Raw genomic sequence first — 27,262 nt, forward strand, 5'->3', positions numbered from 1 at the left:
CTGCTGGCCTCCCCTCTTCCCTGCACCCATCCTCAGCTCTGATTAGTCTGCACGGCGGTGAAAGACAAAATACAGTCGGTACAGTAAAATACGTCCAACAAGCAGAGAGAAGAGAGATGACAGACCTGAGCTGGGAAGATTAAAATCACATCACTGGGATTTATTGAAACAGAAGAAGAAGGAAGAGTGAGATGGAGATGGAGATATTTCAGGAGAGACAGCCAAAGGGAAAGATAAAAGGAGATCAAGAACAAGAGAAAGGAAGAGTTAGCATAGATTCAAGATCTGTTTTTAGTTCATCATCGTCTTGTTTTAATCGTGGACAACACGTCGTTCACAAAAGATTTTCATCATAGTTTTTGTCAAGGAAGTGAACACTGCTCGGTCCACTAGTTAGTCAGTCGCTAGTGGCGCCGTTCTCTCTGCTGGATAAAAAAATGTGAATATAAACTGCTAAAAGTCAAATATAACTGGGTGGCTGTGAATATTAGGGATGCACTGATTGTGACATTTTCAGGCCAATACTGATACGATAGAATTCGTCCGACATTAGATACAGTTTTTTTATTTGTGTCTTTGTTTTGTTTGTATTTATTCCTCCTTTGTGCCACAGAAATAAAGAAATCTTCATAATAAAGTAATTCATTCATTACACAACCTTTGAATGGGCACAAATTCATTCATTCACATTTATGAAACAGACTTTACTCTGTGAGTCTGTGTCGTTACATCCCAGCCTCTGTGAACATCACAACTGGAAGAAGAGTTGAAATGAGTGCAGAGCAGCATGTGAACAACTAAACTCTTTAGACGGAATTAAATTTGCTCTGATGCAGAAAATAAATACGCAACTAAGCTTTTTTTTTTTAAACTAAATTACATTGAATTAAAATATCCCTGATGCAGAAAATGGGAAATGAGAAGTAAGTGTGTGTGTGTGTGTGTGTGTGTGTTTACAACCTGATTCAATCTGTTTTTACTCTGTTTTATTTACTTTAGTTTTTTCCCATTAACTTCCTTCATGTTTCTTCGTATTAATTTAACATCCAGGCTGCTGTGATGGAGAGATTTAAGTGAGAAGTGAATCTGAGGGGATATAAAAGAGACGAGAAGGAACTGGAGGAGGGAAGAGGAGAGAAACTTTTAGAAAAAAGATGAGATGAGAACAGACGTATGTACGAGAAAGAGAAAGAGAGAAAGTAATAAAGAGAGCGAGGTAGCAGAAACAGAGAAAGAAAACAGGGATGGATAAAGAGAGGGATGCACAGTGAAGGAACAATGAGAGAAAGAAGCACCCGGATCTTTTAGTACCAATATCACAGTGTACACAATTATACAAGGCAAAATTCTGAATTCAAAATTGTACTTAAGTAAAAGCACAAAAGTATTAAATGAAAATATCTTTAAAGTACCCGAAGTATCCCCCCATACATCCTGATTTTTGTGTTGTTTATATTTTGTATATTAATAATCTGAATCTGCAAAGTGCAGTAAAAAATAGGCTACAACGTTTCCCCCTGAGATGTAGTGAAGTATAGAGTAACAGAAGATGAAAAATACTCTCAAGTGTACTTGAGTAAATGTACTTGGTTACTTCTGGTGAAGAAACAAGGTGTAAGAGGTAAGACCAAAAAAAAGGTTGAGCGAGGTTAGATCAGTGTGTGTGTGTGTGTGTGTGTGTGTGTTGCTTTACACGAACCTTGACGTGTCCTTGTGTTTCCTGTAGCAGAACCACTGCAGTGTTTCCTGCTGTTGGCTCATCGCACTGGACTCAGTGTTACACTACAGACATTCATGTGTTCACAACAACAGCAGAGTACTTTTACTCAAGTACATTTTTAAAGGTACTTGTACTTTACCTGAGTGTTTCCATTTTATGCTTCTTTATACTTCTACTTCACTATATATATTATATATATAACAGCTTCAGTTACTTTACGGATTCAGATTAATAATAATAAATATGAATCAACAAATATCGACTTTCACCTGAGAGAGCGGTGTTCACGTTCTGTAAGATTATAAACCCTGTTCTTTTTTCCTGAACCCAACCTTGTGCATTAGATGTTGCCGGAAAAACTGTCAGTACACGGTGTTGTACCGACGTAGTGCTTTTATTTTGAAAGAGACTGTATGCAAACTGTACATTTCCTGTGAAAACAGAAGTGTATTTTGAAAACAGACAATGCATGTAACAGGCTGAAGTTGACACGGCGTCCCAGAACGTCAACAACCAACACACCCAGGGTACCTTGGACGCCATATGTGGACGTGGAAAGTCCATGACCAAACGTGGACATGTGACGAGGTCACAGTGAGGATGATGATGGTATGTTGTATGTGCAATTGTGGTACAAGTCACACCTGTCGCATCTCTTTTGATTCTGGGATGTCAGCATGCTGTCTAAAATCACACGCTGGACTGTCATGATGCCGCTGTGTTTCATGTCTGCGTAAAAATGCAAAGGCATCACAAAGTAGTGACTTCGTAGCAGCTCTGTTGCACCATCTCTGTATAAAAAGGGCTCCTGAATGCAGCAAAAGATGACTCTTGTGTTACCTCAAAAATGGTTCGCACTCTGTCTTGCACAGTGGCATAACTGATGCATCAGAACCAGAGATATCGTCTTTATTCTACATTATCTTTGTTCTTGTCAAAACCTGCTGCCAGTGCAAATTAGTCTTCAACAGAGTCTGAAATTCGGGTTTTGTGACAGATGTTGAGCGTCTGGCCGGCAGCAGAGATGAGGAGCTCCCTTCTCTGTAACAACACCTCCAGATCTTTTTTTACTCTTCAGACTTGTAGTCTTCAATCGATGCTGACTTAAGTGACATCACTGGAGGACATTTATCAGACTTCACACAGCTCCCTCTGGACACACTAAAGGCTTTATACAACAGACACCTGTAAACACACTTTGAGGTTTAGAATGAGTGGAATCCCCCTTTAAGAAGGTGAAACATCCTGCAGATTTTAGATGTAAACTTTCCAGACACTGCTCCAGTTCAGCTGTGATCCAGTTCACAGAGAAAAGATTTAAAGACCAGTGAAACATGCTCCTGAAATGATCTGCCTGACTAAAGCAGATTGATGTCAAAAGATTTGATGTTTAATTCCATAAATCAAAATTTCTTTTATTATTACTGCATTTTATAAATGTTAGTCCCAGTTAATTGTATTCTTCTCAGTAGCAACGTGCTCTGCTCACAAACACAGCAGTGAGGAAAAATAATCCGCCGTGCCGTAAACACATTTTTATCTGCTGCTTATTCGCAGCCTGTAAAACTCTGTGACGGCACTGAAGGTGACACGGCTCTTATTTGTGCACACAGGACTCAGCAAATTCTAGACAACAGAGAAAAAAACAACAAACACTCTGCCGGTGTTTGTCAGGGAAATGTGCCACAACAGCACATTTAGAGTGAAAGAGAGCGGCAATCCAGTGGAAACAGGAGTTGGTTATAAATCATCTCCTCTCTCTCAAACCTGTAATTCCTCCTTCATGAGCTGCTCTGAACTCACCTGCGATATCACAGCACGGCTGCAGATAAACCAGAGCACAATCAGAGGCTCAGCCTTCCTCACAGATACTTCATACTGTGATATAAAAGCAGGGAGAGCAGAAATACCTCCCATGACTGAGTGAAGGAGCAGAAGGAAGATAAAGTGTCTCCTCTGTGGAGTCACATTTGTCTTAGAAATACACAAATACTTCAAATGTGTCTGATGTTTCTCGTTGGATGAAACTATTGTGTCTTCAGTGTGAGACTGTGTAGTTATAGTTGTATATAATTACATATGTGTTAGTAAGTAGTACTTAATGCAGCATTACATGAAATAAACATAAAATAAATAAATAAATGAAAAGTAAACTAAAACTAGAATGTGGCCAACTACATTTTAGTGGCTTTTTTTTATATAAGTAAATATATACTGCAGGTATGAGTTTAATACTTAGAGTGCAGAGTGTATAAAATACATAATGCAAGAATATATGCAAGTAAAAAAAGTATAGTGATGGTAAAAGTATAAATATAAAATACATAGTGCGGTTTAAAGTTTAAGTGTAAAATACATACAGTGCAGGTATAAGTGGAAGTGTGAAATGCATAGTACAATTACAAGTATAAGTATAAAATACATAGTAAAGGTGTAAGTGTAATTATAAAATATATAGTGCAGGTAAAAGTGTAAGTGTTAAATAAACACAGTGCAGTTGAAAGGATAAGTATGAAATATATAGTGAAGGGAAAAGTATAAATGTAAATATATTCTGCAGGTAAAAGTATGAGTGTAATATACAGTCGATAGTGCAGGTGTAAGAATACATATAAAATATATAGTGCAGGTAAACCTTTAATGAGTGCTGGTAGAAGTATAGTACAGGTATTAGTGTAAAATATATAGTACAGGTAAAAGTATAATATAAAGGTATAAATATAAGTATAAAATATATGGTGCAGGTATAAATATAAGTATAAAATATATGGTGCAGGTATAAGTACATATCTGTACAAATGACAGGTATGAGTACATGGTAAGCTAAGATTCACAATAAGATAATATAATGTTAACTTCCTGAGACGGAGCGTTTCAGAGGCGAGGTGATCACATTTCACTCTAACAGATGTCACAGTGTCATTTCAAACTGCTCCACACATTACATACAGGAAGTTTGCTCCGACGCCGTCCCTTCTGTCTGCGGTGGAACAAGGTGATCCTGAGGAACAGCAGCCTCACTCACTCTCTTGACTTTCACAGAAAGGTTAAAAGAAACAAATGTCTAACTAAAATGCAAAAAAGTGGAAACAGCAGCGGACTGACGGCGCAGTGACCGCCCCACCACGGGCTGAAAACACAGATCACTGCAGGCCGCCAAGGACAGGTGGAGGAGGTGGAGGAGGATAACTGTATGTTAGCTGCAGAAGAAGAGGCAGGGGATGAAAGAGAGGAGGAAGAGGATGAAGGGAACAACAGATGAGGGTAGAGAGGGAGAAAACGAGGCTGACAGCATGAAAAACGAGTGTGTTGGCAGCCGGCAGCCGCTCAGATAAACGCTCCGCTCAGTTTCCATCCTCCCTCCCTCCCTCTGTTCACTCGTCTGCATCACCCTCTCTGTCTCCTCCTCACTTATTTCCTCACACATGCCCTCATTTCAACACAGAGGCCCGCATGATTCATTTGCATAGTGCAGCTCTGGTTGTGGTTCAGTTACTGCAGGACAGTCTGAGTCACCAGAAAAATTACAGCATCAGTTGTTCGTTCAAAAGAGAAAAAAAAGGACACATTTTAAACATGTGACTGTGTAATGGAAAGGTGGACAAGGTGTGTGATGACACTGTCCCACAAGGTGTGTGATGACACTGTCCCACAAGGTGTGTGATGACACTCTCCCACAAAGTGTGTGATGACACTCTCCCACAAGGTGCGTGATGACACTGTCCCACAAAGTGTGTGATGACACTGTCCCACAAGGTGTGTGATGACACTGTCCCACAAAGTGTGTGATGACACTGTCCCACAAAGTGTGTGATGACACTGTCCCACAAAGTGTGTGATGACACTGTCCCACAAGGTGTGTGATGACACTGTCCCACAAGGTGTGTGATGACACTGTCCCACAAAGTGTGTGATGACACTGTCCCACAAAGTGTGTGATGACACTGTCCCACAAAGTGCGTGATGACACTGTCCCACAAAGTGTGTGATGACACTGTCCCACAAAGTGTGTGATGACACTGTCCCACAAAGTGCGTGATGACACTGTCCCACAAAGTGCGTGATGACACTGTCCCACAAAGTGTGTGATGACACTCTCCCACAAGGTGCGTGATGACACTGTCCCACAAAGTGTGTGATGACACTGTCCCACAAGGTGTGTGATGACACTGTCCCACAAAGTGTGTGATGACACTGTCCCACAAAGTGTGTGATGACACTGTCCCACAAAGTGTGTGATGACACTGTCCCACAAGGTGTGTGATGACACTGTCCCACAAGGTGTGTGATGACACTCTCCCACAAAGTGTGTGATGACACTGTCCCACAAAGTGTGTGATGACACTGTCCCACAAGGTGTGTGATGACACTGTCCCACAAAGTGTGTGATGACACTGTCCCACAAAGTGTGTGATGAGACTCTCCCACAAGGTGTGTGATGACACTGTCCCACAAGGTGTGTGATGACACTGTCCCACAAAGTGTGTGATGACACTGTCCCACAAAGTGCGTGATGACACTGTCCCACAAGGTGCGTGATGACACTGTCCCACAAAGTGTGTGATGACACTGTCCCACAAAGTGCGTGATGACACTGTCCCACAAGGTGTGTGATGACACTGTCCCACAAGGTGTGTGATGACACTGTCCCACAAGGTGTGTGATGACACTGTCCCACAAAGTGTGTGATGACACTGTCCCACAAGGTGCGTGATGACACTGTCCCACAAGGTGCGTGATGACACTGTCCCACAAGGTGTGTGATGACACTGTCCCACAAAGTGCGTGATGACACTGTCCCACAAGGTGTGTGATGACACTGTCCCACAAGGTGTGTGATGACACTGTCCCACAAAGTGCGTGATGACACTGTCCCACAAGGTGTGTGATGACACTGTCCCACAAAGTGTGTGATGACACTGTCCCACAAAGTGCGTGATGACACTGTCCCACAAGGTGTGTGATGACACTGTCCCACAAGGTGCGTGATGACACTGTCCCACAAAGTGTGTGATGACACTGTCCCACAAGGTGCGTGATGACACTGTCCCACAAAGTGCGTGATGACACTGTCCCACAAGGTGTGTGATGACACTGTCCCACAAAGTGTGTGATGACACTGTCCCACAAAGTGTGTGATGACACTGTCCCACAAGGTGTGTGATGACACTGTCCCACAAGGTGTGTGATGACACTGTCCCACAAGGTGTGTGATGACACTGTCCCACAAAGTGCGTGATGACACTGTCCCACAAGGTGTGTGATGACACTGTCCCACAAGGTGCGTGATGACACTGTCCCACAAAGTGCGTGATGACACTGTCCCACAAGGTGTGTGATGACACTGTCCCACAAGGTGTGTGATGACACTGTCCCACAAAGTGTGTGATGACACTGTCCCACAAAGTGTGTGATGACACTGTCCCACAAGGTGTGTGATGACACTGTCCCACAAAGTGCGTGATGACACTGTCCCACAAAGTGTGTGATGACACTGTCCCACAAGGTGTGTGATGACACTGTCCCACAAAGTGTGTGATGACACTGTCCCACAAAGTGTGTGATGACACTGTCCCACAAAGTGCCCCAAACACATTTTTTTTACGTGAAAGCCCTCTAGTGGCCGCAGGAATTATGACTCAGGAGCACAAGAGGAAGTACTGTGACGTTATTATAAATATTGACAAGAAGTCAAACAAACACAGGACAGCTGTTTGTTTCCCTCAACTTGACCAAACTTCCCCTCACTTCATTGAGTTTGTTCCCTAAACCCTAACAAAGTTGATTTTGAACATAAATCTGACCAAACCTTAACGTCCTTCAAATTGACCCTTTTCTAAGTCCTGCTCCCAGACGCAGACAGGCCAATCATAATGTAGCATTTGGCCGGCTCAGACCAGGGTCCGACAACAAAACAGCTGTGCTCCATTGACTCTCATGCAGTCGTTTTAGATTTCCTTCATTTCCAGGCTGGTTTTGTGGATTTGGAGCTAAATGTTGTGCCTGATGATACTCGTTACCTGGAGAGGTTGGAAAAAGATCTACGTTTCCAAAACCAAAATAAAACCTTGAAAAGTGTAGTGTTAGCTAGCTACTGAAGATACAGCCCATCCGTCCATTTTCATCCGTTTATCCGGAGTCAAGTCGCAGGGGCAGCAGGCTGAGTAAAGCACCCCAGACGTCCCTCTCCCCAGCAACAGTTTCCAGCTCCTCCTGGAGGACCCCGAGGTGTTCCCAGGCCAGATGAGATATATAATCCCTCCAGTGTGTTCTGGGTCTGCCCCGGGGCCTCCTACCAGCTGGGATGTGCCCAGAACACCTCTAACAGGAGGCGCCCAGGAGGATCCTGATCAGATGTTGAACCACCTCAACTGACCCCTTTGGACATGAAGGAGCAGCGGCTCTACTCTGAGCTCCCTCCTGATGTCTGACTCCTCCCCCTATCTCTAAGGCTGAGCACAGACACCCTACAGAGGAAACTCATTTTGGCCTCATTCTTTCGGTCACTACCCAGAGCTCACGACCATAGGTGAGGGTTGGGACATAGATGGACCAGTAAATTGAAATCTTTGCCTTCCAGCTCAGCTCCCTCTTCTCCATGATGGCCCGGCACAACGCCCGTATCACTGCAGAAGCTGCACCAAACTGCCGATCCATCTGACGCTCCATTTTACCCCCGCTCGGGAACAAGACCCTGAGATACTTGAACTCCCTCTCTTGAGGCAGTAACTCTCTCCCAACCCAGAGGGGGCAATCCACCAGTTTTTTCCCATTGTCCAATCAGATGATTTGAGAGTTAACCCTGAAGTAACCTCGCTAACTCCAAATCCTGGTTCGTAGTACAGGCCTCAGGTGTCTATATGAGGGGATGTTCAGCCCAGTCGCCAGAGGAAAATGTTGACATTGTACATTTTTGTAAACCATATCGATGTTTCTTAAGTGACGTAGTATTTGAGGTGACTTTGTCGTCTGAAGGCGGAGGGGATAGTGGATGGCATGACATCTAGAAGTGTCAAGCCTGTTTTTCAGTGAGTCATCGTTGCATTTTCAGCAGCTTTTAGCCACCAAACAATGATGTTTTTAGCAACCTGACACTGGATTTCCAGCTGGGATAGTGCCACAAAAAGCCACTGATTTTACTGAGACATCCCCGTGTTTCCTCCTGGGATTGTGACATCGAAACTGGGTTTTGACATCAAAATTTTAGGCCAAACGTAATCTTAATCTCTAACCCTGATCAAGGGGTTTTTGTACCTAAGCCTAACAGCAACATTGTTGAAACTCTAGGTTTTAATATATCCGCCACATAATAATGTGCAGAAATCTACAAAGCCAACATTTATTCTGATAATTGTGTTGGGATGCTGTGGGAGCAGTGCACTGTGGGATTAGAGGATCTCAGACATAATGAACCTCTGAATCTTTTTTACTCGGTTATTTTGTGTAAAACACCTGAGCAGTGTTTGTCCAGACCCAGCAGAATATTTGACCCATCCAGCCAACAGAAGGACAGTATTTTATGCACACTGCCTCCTCTGAAAAGCCTCCAGGGATGATCTGGAGTATTTTATTTACTTCATTTTTATCTGGAGAATTACACAGCTTCAATTTGTGAGTGTAACTCCACAGCCGGGCCGCCTCGCTCCATACGGAGTGAGACAGGATGTAAAGCTGTGCAGCCCGGCCGTGTCAACATCGCCGCCCTGTAAATATTTATAGGTGTTTATCTGCCGGGCTGCGGATTATCAGCTTAGCGAGGTACAGTAGCCCCCCTCGACCAACACACACTTCCTCACACACTCACCGGTTATCCTGATGTGTTGAGACTGCAGGGACAAACACAGTGTCAGGTCTGAATATGTATGTGCTGATCAAACCACCTCACCAATTTAGAAAGTTGCTGATCATATGTTAATCCTCTGCTGTGCTGATGTACTTCTCCGTCACTGCAGTAAACGTTTGTGTCACACTGAGAGAACAGCAGCGCTCACAAAGTGCTCCACAGAAAGACGTGAAAATCAGAATACTGAAGTCTATAAGACAGAGATAAAAATATAGTCTGTATGAGGAAAGTCAGAGCTGCAGGCTGGAAGTTTGAGAGTAACGAGGGAAACCTCCTGTTCTCTTTGACTGAAGAGTGTCTGTATTTTTAGGTCGTCTTTTACAGCTGGAATCTGTTTTTACAAAAACCTTTATGGAACTTTAACTCTTTCACATTTTTGCTAACTTTATTTTCAAACTTTGTTTTTGGACAAGAGGTGGTTTTTATGTCTCTGCGCCGCGAAAAGTATGTCAGTCCGTATGTCCATCCATCCCATTCTCGTGAACATGTATCTCAAGAATACCTTGACGGAATTTCTTCAAATTTGGCACAAACATCTGCTTGGATTCAACAATGAACTGATTACATTTTGATGGTCAAAGATCACTGTGACCTTGCATCTGTCTCATTCTTATGGACGCAAAATCCTAAGAATACCTTGAGGGAATTTCTTCAAATTTGGCACAAACATCCACTTTAAGTCAAGCATAAACTGACTAGAATTTGGTGGTAAAAGGTCACTGTGACCTTGTTCATCTTGTTCTCATGAACATGGTATCTCAAGTATATCTTGAGGGAATTTCTTCCAATTTGGCACAAACATTCTCTTGGACTCAACAATGAACTGATTACATTATGGTGGTCAAAGATCACTGTGACCTTGCATCTGTCTCATTCTTGTGAACGCAATATCTCAAGAATACCTTGCGGGAATGTCTTCAAATTTGGCATGAACACTCACTTGGACTCAATGAACTGATTAGAATTTGGTGGTCAAAGGTCAAAGTGACTGTGACCTTACATCCGTCACATTCTCATGGACATGATATCTCAAGAATACCTTGAGGGAATCTTTTCAAATTTGGCACAAACGTTCACTTGGACTCAACAATGAACTGATGAGATGTTGCCAGTCAAAGGCAGAGGTCACTGTGAGCTTGCATTCATCTCATCCATGTTTTCACAGACATGGACGTTAACTGTAACTCTAGCTGTGAGGCAGTAATTGTAGTTTCACATCAGTCCTGGCATCCCACAGTGCTCATAGAAAATGAATGGGGTAAACTTTGCATGGCGTCACATCGTGCTGTGCTTGATGGGCAGTTGTGGAAGACGTAGTCAAGTCCTTTACTTAAGTAAAAGTACTAATACCATACTATGAAAATACTCCACTCCAACTAATTTTATAGAGGGGTTTTTTTTAGACACAATTTTCTGTACATGTATTAACGATTTTGCCTCTTTTGGGTGATGAATTTGATATGTTTGATAAATGAAGATATATGTTTGTACACATGCTCACCAGAGAAAGTGAAAGTGAAAGCCAACCCCAGATTCACTCGTTTCTATATTTATGTATTTAGGTGAAAAAAAAAACAAAACAGTAATACAAAGGCCATACTGAAAAATATCAAACAGTAACCGACAACTCTGCGCAGTGTACCTTCAACTGGCCAATGGTCTCCTGTCATTTTCCAAAAGTGGCCCCCAGGCAAAGACAGTTGAGTATCCTTGGCAAACGCTGTTTTTTGATAGGCTTACATCTACGTGATGTGCATATAATTACTCTCCTTCAGCTCATAAACCTGCAGGCACATGGAGGATACCTGCAGCCTGTAGCTTCTCATGTCATGTGAAAACCCCCCAATCATCGTAACATGTCTTTGTGGCACACATGATCTCATTTTCCTCAGGCCTTTGAAGTGCAAATGGTTTCCACACCATTAAAGCAGCTTTTGAAATGAATTGTGTACATGCAAGTGCGTGTGTTTATGCATGTTTATTTATGTGACAGTAAAAGAGATGAAGTGTATTCATGTTTCCCCTGCAGTCAGTCCTCCTCCAGCTGTAGATGGCTGCTGTGATAGACAGCAGAGGTTGACGGGGAGAGGAAAGGCTGCTCGTCGTCCTCCCGATCGCCTCCTCTATCGCTCTCTGCATCAAATTGGAGGTGTCAGTCAGATCTCACCTGCAGCACATCACACTCTATCAGTTAGCACAGACGCCTGCTAGAAGAACGAAGTAAAGCAGGCAGCGCTGAAAAGAGGCAATGTGGGATTATTTGATGAAATGAAATCAGTGCCAGTTATCAGTTTTTATAAGATAAATTGTTCTGTCCTTCATAAAGTTTCAGCTCACCCCGAGCAGGTAACAGCTGGGCTGCAGGTTTAAGACCAAATTCACTTTCATTTGACTTTCAGCTACATCATAATGTTAGAGCTTTCATTCCCAATTAATTTCCTTATAGATCATTTTAATACTTTTATAAGAATTAAGGGGTATTTCTTCTGGGTAGTGGATGAAGCAGAGAACGTCCTTCAGGCAGAGGCGCTGGGTTTAAACACTTTTGTCTCCCTGCTGAAGTGGCTTTAAAACAGAAACAGACAACTTTCTCACCTTCCGACACATCCTCACTGTGACCTCATCACATATCCAGATACGATGTGAAAGGTACCCTGGGTCCGCCGGTGGTTGATGCTCTGGGATGTCGTGTCAAGTTTTGCCTGTTACGTGCATTGTCGTTTTTCAAAATACACTTCCGATTTACAGGAAATGTACCTTCTCTTTTAAAATATACACACTATGTCAGTACTCCAAGGACTAACACACGTGGTTAGATTGAGGAAAAACAAACAGGGTTTGGCTTTAGAATCTTATGGGATGCAAACACCACTCTCCTGGGCGAAAGTCGGTGTTGGTTAGCATTAATTCAGGCACAGTGTCAAGCTCAGCTCACATCCCAGCTACGTCGGCTGATGGATCAGCTGACCAATGGGCTTGGAGCTGAGAGCCACGTACAGGAAGTCAGGAAGTACTGCGAGATGGGCTTCTTGTTAAATTGTGTCTTTTCATGGGATTTGTCCACAATCAGAAAAGTATAGAAAAACACCAGACTACTACCAAAACATCAGATATCAGTGTCAGTCATTCAGGCAACAAAATGCCTTTTAGTGGATTCATTTTATAGCATTTAAAAGTGTTGTACTTGTGATAAACAAAGATTATTTCTTTTCTATTTCTTCCTTAACTGCTTCATTTAAAAACTTTTATTTCTATATATTATAAATGACTTGACAGACTGATCCGCTGTTCAGTTTGTTGCAAACACAAAGAAGAATTCTGTTGATGACATAAATTACCCTCCACTTCATTACAGTAATAAAACAATCAAGAGAACAGGCCACAGCCTCAGGCAGCAGTGCATAATGGGACTCTGTCTGTGTGTGTGTTTTGCAGGGTGTTTGACTACCAGCGTGTCCCCTCCTCAGTCCCGGCGGATCCCAGTCCTGTCAAACGACCCCGCCCTTCATCTTCCTCCTCCTCCTCCTCTTCCTTTTCAACAGCAGCTCTGAGGACGAAGAGCAGCAGAGGTTCCAGCAAGAGCACCAACACACACACATCCTCGTCTGACAGCAAATGTAAGAGAGAAACAAACACTAACAGTCCTAACGTTTATTTCAGCCTGTTCTCCCAACTCGTCAAATAACCACTGCTTTGTCAGTGATCTGGTGGAAGATAGGCGCCTTTTGCAGCAGTATGATACGCATGGGTCAGCGACAGTTTGTTAACACTACCGGCAACCGGCTTTTGTTGCCCAAAGTTGAGGAAGTAAACCTTAAACCTTTGTTTTTTTTAAAAAAAAAACAAAAAAAAAAAAACAGACTGTATGCATGTAATGAGCAGAAACTTTACATTTCTTGAAAAACTAAAAGTGTATTTGAAAAGATGCAGTGCATGTAAAGAGCATTAATTGACACAACATCCCTGCTGAACATCCATAACAGGAGGGTACCTGCCATGTCATATTTGGCGTAAAGATCCACTGACTAAGCGGCACTCGAATGAGAACATGTTGATTATTTTAACTGTTCACTGATAATGTTCATACTGAACGTAACTGAACTTTAAAATGAGGTAAAGATCGTGGCCTTTTTGTAAATATTGCAGAAATGGAATATTTAGCAGTAAAAGGCCAAATATTTTCTCAGTTGGAGGAGACCAAAAACAGAGCTAAAAGAAGAGTGAATATTGGTCTTAGATTCATCAGATGTTGCTACATGTTTGACTTTCTTCACCAGCTTGTCTAAAACCATGTCAGTCTGCAAGATGTCTCAACAACTTCAGGTCATGGCATTCGTTGTTCGTAAAAGACGAATCTAAAGTTTTTGACGACCCCCCTGAACCTTCCTGCGTTGGCTCCAACAGGACAAACACTGGGGACAGACAGTCATGAAAAATACTAAATGTAATAGTGTCATATATGTAAATAGTGCTTTTACCATCTGAAGGGACGTGCATTATCAGCTAGATTTTCTAAAGCCAGAGAACAGAACCAAGAGGAGTTGCAGAAGTCTAGTTTTCTGTCAGGCCACTTGAATTACAATATGCTTAACATTCATTATGGGATTTATGTCCAATGACGGCAAATTTAAACTGCCTATCCCACCTTTAACTCCACCTTCTAGTGTCTGCTCAACTCGTTTGGAACCTCAACTGAAGTGGTACCAAAAAAGGTACCAGGTACACTCCACAACTTTTGCAAATGGAGAACCAAAAGAGTGTTTCAAGTTGAGTTGAGCAGAGCTGTACCAAGCAGTGGAAATGGGGCATTAGTTTACCATCAATAAGTCATAATTATTCCAAACTTCTAGCCACTTCTTGTCAACTGATTGCTGAAAGGTGTCAAGTCTGTTCTTCTTTCCATTACAACATCTTCGCACGTGCATGTTAATAGTACATATTGAGTCTAGCATGCTGAACTACATGTTGAACTTTGGGTATTTCACCTCCTTAAAGCTGTGCTTTTGTTTATCAGAAGTATTTATGAGTCATGCAGTTTTATCTCTCTGCTGAGATCCACATGATCATTGAACCAAATGAATACATAAAAAATCATTATGACTGGGGTTATGACCGCAAAGCTGCAGTGTGTAAACGATGAAAAGAAATATTATGACTGCATTTGTGTGGGTTTGAATGTTAAAAAGCTTTTAACCACAGAAGGCAGAGACACTGACACCCTGCTGATGGCAGAGGTCGAAATGCCTCAACCTTCTCCAATTAAAGGCTTTTAAATTTCAAACCCACACAACAGCCAGGCCCTGGGTGATCACATCTGTGGCTGTAACATTTTTCTTTTCTAAAATCTCAATGTGCAGCCAACACGAGCTCCTGTGGAAACCTGGAGCACTTAGAGGATCCTTCCTTTTCTAAAACCCTGCTCATGTTATCTCCCGCCTGTGTGATGCCTCGTCTCGGTGGTAGGGCCCCAGGGTGCTGCAGAGAAGGCGGGGTGGAGGGGGGGCGCCAGATGGTCTCTTCATTAAAAGCTTCTGTACCGCGGGGCTCTCCTTCCTGCCGAGCCTATCAGCGCTTGCAATTAGACTGAGTTAATAGTGCGTGGCAAATAAGAATTGTTTATACTAGTTTATTACAAGCCTTAATAGTTTTTACTTCGCCCCATCACAAGGAAATTAGATTGCCTTTGCAAGCTCCTGAGGTCGAAAAGCTTTTAGGAGTGAAGTAGTTTTCAGGGTCGTTTGGTGAGCTGTTGGCGGCGCCTGCGGTCCATTGCAGAGCACAGCGAGGGCGAAGGCTCGTGCAGGGGAAGGAGGTGGGAGTGCAGCGCTAAGAGGACTTGATGGTGCAGGAGTACACGCTTGATGGCTGCAGGGGTCACTGGACATTTGCATCTGCATGGAGCTATAAAACCAAACTCTGTTCCATTTTTAAATATTTTAGCCAACGTGAAGGAAGAGTCCTAAAACTTTAACACTTTAACACAATTTCAGAAAACTGTTGAGAGTGATCGTTCATGTTGGTTCATGTTCCCATCGATGACTAGAAACTAGAGACACTACACACCAAGCAACACAGACATTACACTCATATCTTCTCTCCTCTAGTTTCAGTCTTTCCACCAGATGTGAAAACCTGCTGCAGAGATTTATATTAGTGAGGGCCAACACTGATGTTGGGTGATCAGGTCAGACTCACAGTCGGTGTTACAGTTAATGCCAAAGGTGTTGGATGAGGTTGAGGTCAGGACTCAAGTTCCTCCACACAAAAACCTGAAACCATTTCTTTAAGAGCTGGTTTGTGCACGGAGGCATCGTCATGTTGAAAGAGGAAAGGGACGAACACAAACTGCTTATGTAAAGTTAGAAGAACACGGGGGTGTCCACGTACTTCTGACAACATAGTGTATCACATATGCAGCTTTTACTGTATTTCTACTGTCCCCACTCACCTCTGTCTGTCTCTCTGCAGTGAAGATGGCGGAGCTGCTTGCCATAAAGAGGGAGCTGACAGTGATCAAGGTTCAGATTGACGGCCTGTTGGACTGTGTGGACAAGATGGACAGACAGAGGAAGGACTGTTCAGGTAGAGACAACAAGCAGTTGGACACATTTAGTTCTTCACTTCTGTTCAGCTGCCCTATAAAATGTGACAAACATTTTTACAGCTGGACTGAAACCAAACCCACAACCACAGAAAGACCTGAGAATTTACACAGTTTGACCTGGAATTAAAAAAAGAAATCTTCATATAGACCCATTCAGAGCCGACATCACAATGATATCAGTTTGTTAGCTGGAGGTGCAGCTGCCTCTCCCCCACAGGGCTGTAGGCTCCACAGGAGTGTTAAAATGTGTTTGTCTTGTTGTGTTATTGGGAGCCAGAATAGAAGGAGTCATGGCTCAAAACCAGCCGCCACTGCCCGTCAACAAAAACAAAGACAACTATGGTTAAATGTGATAAGACCAAAGGACTGGACGGAGGCCATCATCAAAAATGCTCACATGTGCAGCGCACATTTCATATCAGGTTAGGGAAAAAGTATTTCCTGTTGTAGGGATGAATAAGGTTATGTGTATTAAGGGTTATCATGTCCACCTCATCAGAAACTGGGGAGGGATTAAGAGGAATATTGGATTTCTCTGCAACGCTAACTTTTTAGCACATTAGCTAACGTTAGCTTCCATAGCAAAACAAACAAGTGTGGTCCTTCTTTGTAAGATTCCTAATGCACCACTACCATCTTCCTCCATCGTCTCAAATAAGCCAACAGAACTTGCTAGCTAGTGCTGGCTAATGTCTGTGGAGAATTGTTTTGCCTCCATCCATGCCCCGCCATAGTCACACTGTTTACTAACAGTAAAAGTTTTTTTATAATCCTGTATCATTATGGGACTTGAAATGCATCACTTGTCACCTGTAGCACACACGAGACACGTCACACAGACAGAAGTAGTAGCCAGGAAGTGCTATTTCATGTAGTGGATGCATTTTAGAGAAGTTGCATGCATCAATGGTGTGACGGTAGGACGGTGACATATCCCATCAACCCATGATGACGAATGTCAAGATGTACTGTGTACGGTCTATAATGGAAAACAACAGATGTTGGTGTTTTGATAAGCATCATATGCTGTTGGTGTGTGGTGCTGAGTATGATACCATCTATCAGCTCACATGTTTAACATGAATTAGCTCATTAGCTGCATCTGATGAAGTATACACCAATCAGCCAAAACACAACCACTGACAGGTGAAGTAAATAACATCGATCATCTTGTTCCAGTGCATTGTTCTGCTGGGAAACATGGGGTCCTAGCATTCATGTGGATGCCACTTGACACACACCACCCACCCAAACACCATTATGAATCAAGCAAACCCCCTCATGGCAACAACACTCCCCAATGGCAGTAGCCAATGGCAGGACGATGTGTCATGCCACACTGCAACAACTGCTCAGGAATGGCCCAAGGAACATGACAACGAGCTGAAGGCCTTGACCTGGCCTCCAAATCCACCAGATCCAAATCCAATCGAGCATCCTTGGGACATGCTGCTACGTTATCTCGCAACCCACAGGACTCAAAGGATCTGCCGTGACGACGCTGGTGCCAAACACCACAGGACATCCCCAGACTTTCCTTGTCCATACCTTGACATGTCAGAGCTATGTCCAATCCATAGAGGCCCCATCATGGATGGGCGGTACGTCTGGGGTATTGACACATCCCACAGATGGGTTATTTTATGTGACACCAGAGGCTTCCCATTAATGACCAGTGTTAATAAACATGTAATCTGTCAGTGTGAACCAAGCTCATCATATCACAGATGGATGACACTGACTGGTCCAGATCTCACTTGTATTAAAACAATATCAGCCTCACACATCAGTCGTTCTCCGGGTTTTAATCCACCCCGAGAACGACTGAACTCAGAACTGATGTTTATTATTTACAAATGATCTGTGAGGGACCAGTGGTGCTGAGAAAGACAGAGTCGGTTTGTTTACCATCAGATGTGATCAGCTATCACACTGCATCTGTGAGTAATGGTTCAATGACAAAACTGCCGCCAGCGGAGCGTGGATTATGACAGGGAGGTAAACAGCGATAAACACCGGCCTCATAAGCTCCCCTTCAGCGCTCAGGAGTTATCTTGTCTTCAACCAACTCTCTATGTGTGTGTGTGTGTGTGTGTGTTGGGTTTTTTTCTCTACCTTGGAAGAAGAAAATTTTCTTGCGAGAATAAAAAGATGAGGAAATTATCCAAAGTGACATGTTGACAGTCCACACGTTATTGAATGATTTTTTATTTTTTTGTGGACATTAATATTAGAAAACTTATCTTACTCAGGGAGCAAGACAGTTTACTGGAGTGAGAAAAACTTATATGAGAAGCCAAAAACCCTGAGCTTTAACCCAGCCATGTCACAGCTTCCATATCTGAAGTATATGAAAATATAAAATTTGACAAAGAGTATAAAAAAGATGACTGAAAAGTTAACTTCTTTTTAGATATCTGTTTTACATATGACCACTGTTTCAACTTCATTCACTGACCATTTCAGAAAGCTGAGCAGTTGAGAAGAGGGTCAGCTTTAACTGAACTATTAAAATGTGCGTGTGTATTTACAGAATTACCTCAAAGACACTCACAGCTATTTTGTGAGAGGTGGTTCAACACATTTTATATAGTTTCATTTTAAGACTTTAATGGACAAAAACACATGTATTTATTCTGCTGCTGTACAAACTGAGCCATTTACATTCAAACCTACAATTGATCACATCTTTACAGTGACCTTGAAAATAGGTTTCTCAGTAACTTGCAGGCTGACGTATATAACAGAGAGAGCCTGGAACAGACAGCCTGTTCTGGCGTGACTAGTGTTATGGTTTTATAAAGGACCACAGTAGAAATAAGCCTTTAAAACAGGAGGCTGTAAAAGGCTGACAGGAAACACAGGGAGCGAGTTGGGGGATAACATGCAGCAAAGGGGACATTACAATTATATGGTCAGTGAATTAAACCCTCAGGCCAACAGGATGCCCCAAAAGCTCTTTGAGAAGATATTTTAAAAATGCTACGTGTCACACTCCTAGCTTAATAAAACTAACATTTAACAAAGAACATTTATAGACGAGCCGTTAGAGAAGACACTGACTCTTCAGGTGACATAACAGACAGACTCCTGCTATCAGAGTGTTGTTGTCTCTTAACTACCTCTCACAGCAGCAACAATCCACTTTATAGTTTGGTCAAAGAATACATGCTGTCAGTGATGGTGCTCACAACTGTAGTAAAACTCTGTGTGTGTGTGCGTGCGTGCGTGTGTCAGAGTGTCCTCAAGGCAGGGAGCCCAGTGTGTCGGACTCTCCTCACCGGGGTTCAGTCAGCAGCCTGGAGAGAGAAAGTCCTGAACCAGGAGAGGCCAGCGAGGACGAGCCGCTGCACTACCAGCACTACTACCCCCACAGCTACCCCCACAGGGTAAATATATACCACTACTACCCCCACAGGGTAAATATATACCACTACTACCCCCACAGCTACCCCCACAGGGTAAATATATACCACTACTACCCCCACAGCTACCCCCACAGGGTAAATATATACCACTACTACCCCAACAGCTACCCCCACAGGGTAAATATATACCACTACTACCCCCACAGGGTAAATATATACCACTACTACCCCAACAGCTACCCCCACAGGGTAAATATATACCACTACTACCCCCACAGGGTAAATATATACCACTACTACCCCAACAGCTACCCCCACAGGGTAAATATATACCACTACTACCCCAACAGGGTAAATATATACCACTACTACCCCAACAGCTACCCCCACAGGGTAAATATATACCACTACTACCCCAACAGCTACCCCCACAGGGTAAATATATACCACTACTACCCCCACAGGGTAAATATATACCACTACTACCCCCACAGCTACCCCCACAGGGTAAATATATACCACTACTACCCCAACAGCTACCCCCACAGGGTAAATATATACCACTACTACCCCCACAGCTACCCCCACAGGGTAAATATATACCACTACTACCCCAACAGCTACCCCCACAGGGTAAATATATACCACTACTACCCCCACAGGGTAAATATATACCACTACTACCCCCACAGCTACCCCCACAGGGTAAATATATACCACTACTACCCCCACAGGGTAAATATATACCACTACTACCCCCACAGCTACCCCCACAGGGTAAATATATACCACTACTACCCCCACAGCTACCCCCACAGGGTAAATATATACCACTACTACCCCCCCAGGGTAAATATACATACCACTACTACCCCCACAGCTACCCCCCCAGGGTAAATATACATACCACTACTTTCCCCAACAACTACACCACAAGTTAAACATTTATTCCTATTATCCAACTACCCACACAGACTTACTAATAACAACCCCAACTACACCAACACCTACCCCCCACAGGGTAAATGTCTACCTCAGTAACTGCCCCTCTGCATTGAGCTCTACTATAGAAGGTAAGTTGATACTGCCACCTTGTGGATAATCTATTAATAACCCCAACTACTGTCAGTTCATCAGAAGGATGCGACTGCTGTGAGTCTGTTAGTTGGTCTATAATTATCAAGTGTCAGAAAACAGAAGAAAGTGGCACGTCTTCTTCTTCTATTCTTCAAATATCCAAATATCAAAACCCAACAATATTATACTGATATGAAACAGCTGAGAATTGAAAAGCTAGAACCAGTCAATGTTTGCTAGAAAGAATTACTTTAGTTATTCAATAATCAAAATAGTTCCTGATTCAGCCTCTGTAAGTGAACTAGGCTAACTGGTGAATCGCCAAATTGTTTCAGCTCTATGCAGAACAAAAAAAACAACAAATAAAAATAGACCGGAACTGTGTTAAAGGTAGATCAATAACTTAAATAAGAGATAGACTATTTACCTGCCTCAGTCCATCCCTTCACCTTTCTTAACAGTTACTTCATGTAGAAAATCTCAGACGACTGATTAAACTCAAAACAGCAAAGTCTTGTTGCTCCACACTGCACAGAGTGATCAGAGGCAATTTGCATAATCTGTGGTGGACAATGTGTTTACTGTCACCTTGCAGGTCTTTTTATTCAGCACCTCGCCGGTGTGAAGCAGATCAGCCGCGGCGCTCTCCGTGTTCCTGTTACTTTACAGGGAAACATAATGACATAGAATTAGCCTGCAGGCTTCCTACCTGCCTGACAGAGCGGAGCTTCCTCATTAAGATGAGCGGAGGCAGAGAACAGATCGGCCTTTAATCTGCTGCATTGTTCCTCCAACAGGAAGAAACTGAATGTGTGTGAAGGAAAGTGTGTTAGTAATTACCATTATCTGTGTGTGTGTGTGTGTGTGTGTGTGTGTGTGTGTGTGTACATGCAACAAAGTGTGTGAGTCAGAGCAGGAAATCTTTTATGGGCTGTTGGTACAGGTAACTTGAAAATATATTTGTTTGCTCAGCGTTGTGTGTGTTGATGATGTTGATGATGATGATGATGATGATGACGAGAGAGACAAATGGGAAGGCTGTGTTAATGACAGTTAACTGCAGTGTGTTTTAAGTGACCCACTGTCTCGCTAAGAGCTTCTTCCTCTGTGTTTGCAGATAAAGCAGCATCAGTCTGATCTGGAGGACGATCTGTGATACTGCAGCTCAGGTATGAACTCTCACACTGAGATACTTTATAAAACATTAAAAGATGAGGCAGGTATTTTATATTGTATATTTTCTCTATTGTCAGCAAATGCAGTTAAAGGTCCAAAACCAATAATGTCTCATTCCTTCCCTTAATACTTTCTGACTTCCCCACCCTGTCTGCAGCAGCCCCGGGTCCATTGGTCCCTACTGAAGACAACATCTTTAAAAACTGCAAACAAAAATATGGTTTCATTTTAGCCACATCAGCTAACTCTACAGTCTCTACAGCCTGATCTCATTCCCAACTCATCAAATACCACCACTTTGTCAGTGATCTCGGTGTCCAATACCATCACACAGAGGCACTTTTCATGGTGGTATGATACACACCAGGCGGCAGCAGTTGTTAACACAGCAGGCAAGAACCAAACTCGTCAAATACCGCCAATTTGTCAGTGGATGTCCTTGTCGGACACTGATGCACATGGGCATCTTTCAAAGCATTATGAAACACACTGGCTGGCAGCAGTTTGTCAACGCCACCTGCAACTATATATTTGTGGTGGTATGATACATACCAGGTGGCAGCAATTGTTGATGTAGCGGGCAACACCTGAACTCGACAAGTGCTACCACTTTGTAAGTGGACATCAGTGTCACACACTTGTACACAAAGGGACCTTTCAAAGCATTATGACAGACACTAGCTGGCAGCAGTTTGTAACACGACTGGCAACTATAAAGAGTAAGAAAGTCTGCATAGGGCAGGTGGAAGGGGTGGTGGATGGGTCAAACAAACTCCAGACTTTCACTCGGGTGCCCAGGTCATTTCCCACGTGAAACCAAAACTCAGCTGAGTTATTTTAATTCAACAATGTAGTGTGCTAGTATGCATAGCATGCTATGGTAGTGTGGTCACATGATGCATGCCACATGATGTTAGTAAGAACCATACTTATTTTAAGCCAAGCCCTGATGTTTTTTTCTAAACCTAACCATGTGCTTTTGTTGCCGTAACTTAAATAAACGAAAAACAAAGTGTTTTATGTAAGTTGTTGGTTTATTATGAAAAAGAATGTATGCGTGAAAAGGCAGAAACTTTCTATGAAACAATCCTAAATTCACATGCTGTCTCAGAACATTCAAAACAGATTCAGGAGGGTATCTAGGGCATCACATGTTGATGTTTAGGTCCACTGACAAAGCAGCAGCGTTTGACAAGTTGTGATGAGAATGTGTTGGGCTCAGTGGGTGGCAATGTTGGTTCTTTGGTCAGTTGGTCCACCACTTTGGTCCAAAATATCTACTTTAATCTAAATGGATTAGAATAACATTGAGCACAGAAATTCCTAGTTCTTAGAGGATGAAACCTACTGACTTTGGTGATCGTCTGACTTCTAGCACCATCATCAGGTCAACAGTCTGTTAATTTCCTGAAGATCCATAGACATCTCGTTTCAAACTCCTCTCCTGTTCTCTTTCCAGATCCATCCAGAAACAGAAGCTGGGATCGGCAACAGCTGGGATGGAAGACACTCAGAGGAGGTGTTGGCAACATGAACTGCATTGACCTGACTCTCTTCCACCCCTGAATCTGTGTCTTACCTGTCTGTCAGTCAGTTTGATTTATTCTGCTGCACCATCTCAAGTTCTGGATTCCAGTCGACAAAATCTCCAATGTGTTCCTGGTACATCACTGAATCTGATGCTCCCTGCTAACATTCTGACACATGGGACAAAATATTTGAACATTTAAACATGAAGCACCATGCCGTTGCAATTTATAGAAGATTTCAGGTCACCGTTGATTTTAATTACAGTAATTTCAGAATGCTATAAATTTGACTTATAGAGGTTTGATACTTTCTGCAGACCAATTATTTATAACAGTGAGCAATATATGTAATTCATTTTGGTTTTGATGTATTAAAAATTGATAGTGTACCTCCAAAAAAGCATTTAATTCATGGGCTATAGTTAGCAGTTTTTAGTTCTTCTAAGTTATTTTATTTTAGTTCTCATTATATTATATTATATTATATTATAGAAAAGGTGGTGTAATATTGGCCCCATTTATTGCTCTACCCTTGCTCCACTGTTGAACCCCCATCTGCCTGAATAAAATCAGTGTGGCAGCAGCTGGCAGCTTCTTATCACACAGTTTATTTTCATTATTTTATCATTACGTGTAACCAGATGTGTACAGGACGGCATTATACGGCTCTGTGGAAAGGGTTCAGTGAGCACAGTTTTATGACTCTCTGGGTAAATTACACTGTTTAATTCACTCAGAAATTCAGTGAAAAAGTGAGAGACTCTGACAATTCCCTGAAATGAAGATTAAATCTGAATAAAAACTACATGTTAAACATATAAATGGGAAGATAATGGGAAGAATAGCTGACTGATTTGTGTAACTGCTAAATTGACTTGGTTAAAGTCAGCTTTACCTCTCAGTTTTTGTAGATGTTTGGTTCAAGTTAGCTGCTAAAACAGTTTGTTTTAGGTTTACCTAATGATTTAGTTCAGCAACTAAAACAATTTGGTTTGGGTTAGCCAATAGTTAACTACCCCAAAACAGTTGGCTTTGGGTTAGTCAGAAGATTAATATTAGGAGATACAACTGTTTCTTAAAGTTAGGAACAGTGTAGTAGAAGAAAACAGTTTAGTTTATCTGCTAAACAATGTGTTTAGCAGATAAACTGATTGTTTCAGGATAGTAGATACAACAGTTTGCTATATGTAAGCTAACAGAACAGTTAACCAACCCAAACAGTTGGTTAGCTAAGTCAGTTTGACAGAAATAACAGTTTGGTTAAGGTTAGCTAATGGATCAGTAGCTAAAACAGTTTGCTATATGTGAGCTAACGAAACAGGTAAACAGTTGGTTAGCTAAGTCAGTTTAGCAGAGATAACAGTTTAGTTAAGGTTAACTAATGGGTTAGTAGCTGAAAGTTTGTTATATGTATGCTAACAGAACAGTTAGCCAACCTAAACAGTTGGTTAGTTAAGTCAGTTTAGCTGTAACAACACTTTGGTTAAGGTTAGCTAACGGTTCAGTAGCTAAAACAGTTTGCTACATGCTTGCTAATTTAGCTCCTGGAGAAGGCAGTTTTGTTGAGGTTAGCTAATGGATCAGTTCAACAACAAAAAAAAAAAAAATAATTTGGCCACATAACTTGAAACAGTTTGGTTTGAGTAAACTATGGCATCAGTTACGCAGAGCAAATTGTTTGGTTCAGATTACCTTCCTAATCGGCAGTTAAAAACTTTGGTTCACATTAGTTCAGTAGCAGTTTGATACAGGTAAGCTAACGGAATAGTTAAATAGAGAAATGAGTAGTGTATCAAAAAGAGAAAAAAGCATGTAATTTATTTATTTATAATTTATTGATTTGTTGGTTTAGGTTATCTCACGATAAGTTTGGCAGGTAAAAATATTTAGTTCAGGGTGGATCAATTAAAACAGTTTAATTCACATATGCCAACAGTTTAGTAGCTTAAACAGTGTGCTTCATGAAAGTTACGGAATGTTTACCAGCATAATTGGGTTGCTTACACATAAGTGTTTCAGATTATTTTTCGTTAATGTTAGCAGCTTAACCAGCTTGATCCAGGTTAACACTGGGTCAAATGCTGCCCTCAAACAGGGTCATGTTTACTGTGTCCACAAGAAGAGTCGATAGAAATACCACCCTCTTTGGTGTTCATGAACTTGATAACGTTGCATACTTGATACATCCATATGTGTCCATACATGGACTACTCTGCATATCAATCCGTATGTGTGCATGTTTTCTGAAAACTTACAGATACAGACGAAACAGAGCAGTACCATCGGAGATCGTAGAGGCAGTGTAGTGTAACGTTAGATCAGGTGAGATATTACTGTAGGAAATGATGAAGACATTTAAAATATGGTGGAACGGAACAAATCTGAAATGAAAAGATATATCCGTCCACATGTTGTGATGTATTTAATGGCCTCACAGACCACCACTGTCTACCTTGCAGCCTCTGTTAAAAGGTACATTATTAGGCCCACAACCTCCTCCACTGTCACCTTGTTTGTTGTTGTCTGAAACTTATGACTCTGCCCTCTACTGTTACGTATTGGCTGTATCTATGTAATCATAAAGGATGCATGGAAGGGAGTATAAATGAGCCTACTTTAACACCAAGGATATCTGGTACACAATTTCCTATGTGGTAACCCCTGAGGGCAGCACTATTCAAGGCTCTATAGTTAAAGTTTTAACCTTTGTTCAATCAGTGAAGAAGAGGTCAGAGATGAAGAGTTGTCATTAGCTAAAGACTAAACTGAGGTCATCAGAGTTGAATGTAAAAGTACCAAAAGGGCCATTTTACAATACTGGAACCTTTGGTACCTTTATGGCATAAAATCAATGTGTTTACAACTTAGCTTTCCTACAGATGTCCATTCAATGCAAAGTCTAACTCTACTGCAGTGTGTTTGGGTTTGCATTGACTGGAATGTCAGATACAGGCTACTATTAGTTTTTCACTTTTGCTTGCTGTCAAAATGGCAGTAAATTTAATGATGCATCTGTACAATGGCAGCCGTCACTTTTGGCTACAGAAACAAGGCCTTTTCATTTTTCTCTGTACATCCATCCAACGCTTAGATGTTCCTTGTTATCTTTAAGCTATTGGCCAGACATTTGGTATGAATGTTCATGTTCCCCAGTGGAAAATGAGAATGTTGTTGATGCCACCCAAACCCCTATGTTTGTGTTTACACCATGTCCACCATGGTTAATGTATTTCCTGTTTTGAGTCATGGCACCACCGTTAAATTTTACTTTAAATTTTTCCTTTGCAATGTTTTCAAGTGTAAATTTTTGGCTGAGACACAGGCGATGTGAGGGGATGCAAATGTCAGCCTACGTCACCACAGTTCTCTGATGTCCGTTTGGTGTGTCTGGGCCTTTATGGTAATCATGTTTCTTTCATTAGATTTTGGGTGACTGGTCTGATGGAGAGCCAAGCCACCAAACTGTTGTCAAGTCAAATCAAGACTTTTCCTCTACCATGTTTACCCAGCTGGATGGACAACTGTGACTGACTGTACATATGTTTAAAGCATTCATGTAAAATATTTGTTGGTTTAAAAAAAATGACACTTAAAAATATTTATGTGTACATTAGTGGCTCTTTATACTTGCACAACATTTCAGACTTTTAAAAAAATGTTACTAAAACGTTTTAATAGGAAAATCTGTAACTGCAGGTACAGAATCATTTTGAAAACACTTCATTTGGCTTCACTGTAGTTTCTGCTGTTGGTGCTTATGTGCTTGTCCTCAGTGCTAAATGTAATCTATTTCAGTGTGAGTGTAGTAAAGGTATTTTTCATAAAATAGATGTGTGGTTGGAGCTTTGTGCGTAATGATCTTATGATTCTGTGTTTATGTATGAAGCAATTTCAATTATTATTTTGGTTTAGTTCAGTACAAAAGTAATATTCAGTTTTGTTGCT

At 41.9% G+C, this 27,262-nt stretch overlaps 1 protein-coding gene across 2 annotated transcripts in view; it reads left to right on the forward strand.

Moving 5' to 3' along the window:
- The window catches only part of LOC117261995 (uncharacterized), a 67,748-nt gene extending 40,606 nt beyond the window's left edge, over nucleotides 1-27,142 (forward strand). Inside the window, exons 4-9 of one of the 2 annotated variants that reach the window (XR_013491560.1) lie at nucleotides 12,999-13,180; nucleotides 16,032-16,145; nucleotides 19,405-19,556; nucleotides 21,730-21,781; nucleotides 23,248-24,582; nucleotides 24,885-27,142. Coding sequence is in view for 1 of the 2 variants with exons in the window: in XM_078167567.1 (XP_078023693.1) it covers nucleotides 12,999-13,180; nucleotides 16,032-16,145; nucleotides 19,405-19,556; nucleotides 21,730-21,768 (487 nt within the window). In the remaining variant the exon portion in view is untranslated. Of the gene's footprint in view, nucleotides 1-12,998; nucleotides 13,181-16,031; nucleotides 16,146-19,404; nucleotides 19,557-21,729; nucleotides 21,782-23,247 lie in introns of both variants that reach the window. The other variant, XM_078167567.1, reaches the window with a different exon arrangement.
- The last annotated feature ends 120 nt before the right edge of the window (nucleotides 27,143-27,262 follow it).

Source organism: Epinephelus lanceolatus, chromosome 5 (genome assembly GCF_041903045.1).
Source record: "Epinephelus lanceolatus isolate andai-2023 chromosome 5, ASM4190304v1, whole genome shotgun sequence".
Taxonomy (NCBI): Eukaryota; Metazoa; Chordata; class Actinopteri; order Perciformes; family Serranidae; genus Epinephelus; species Epinephelus lanceolatus.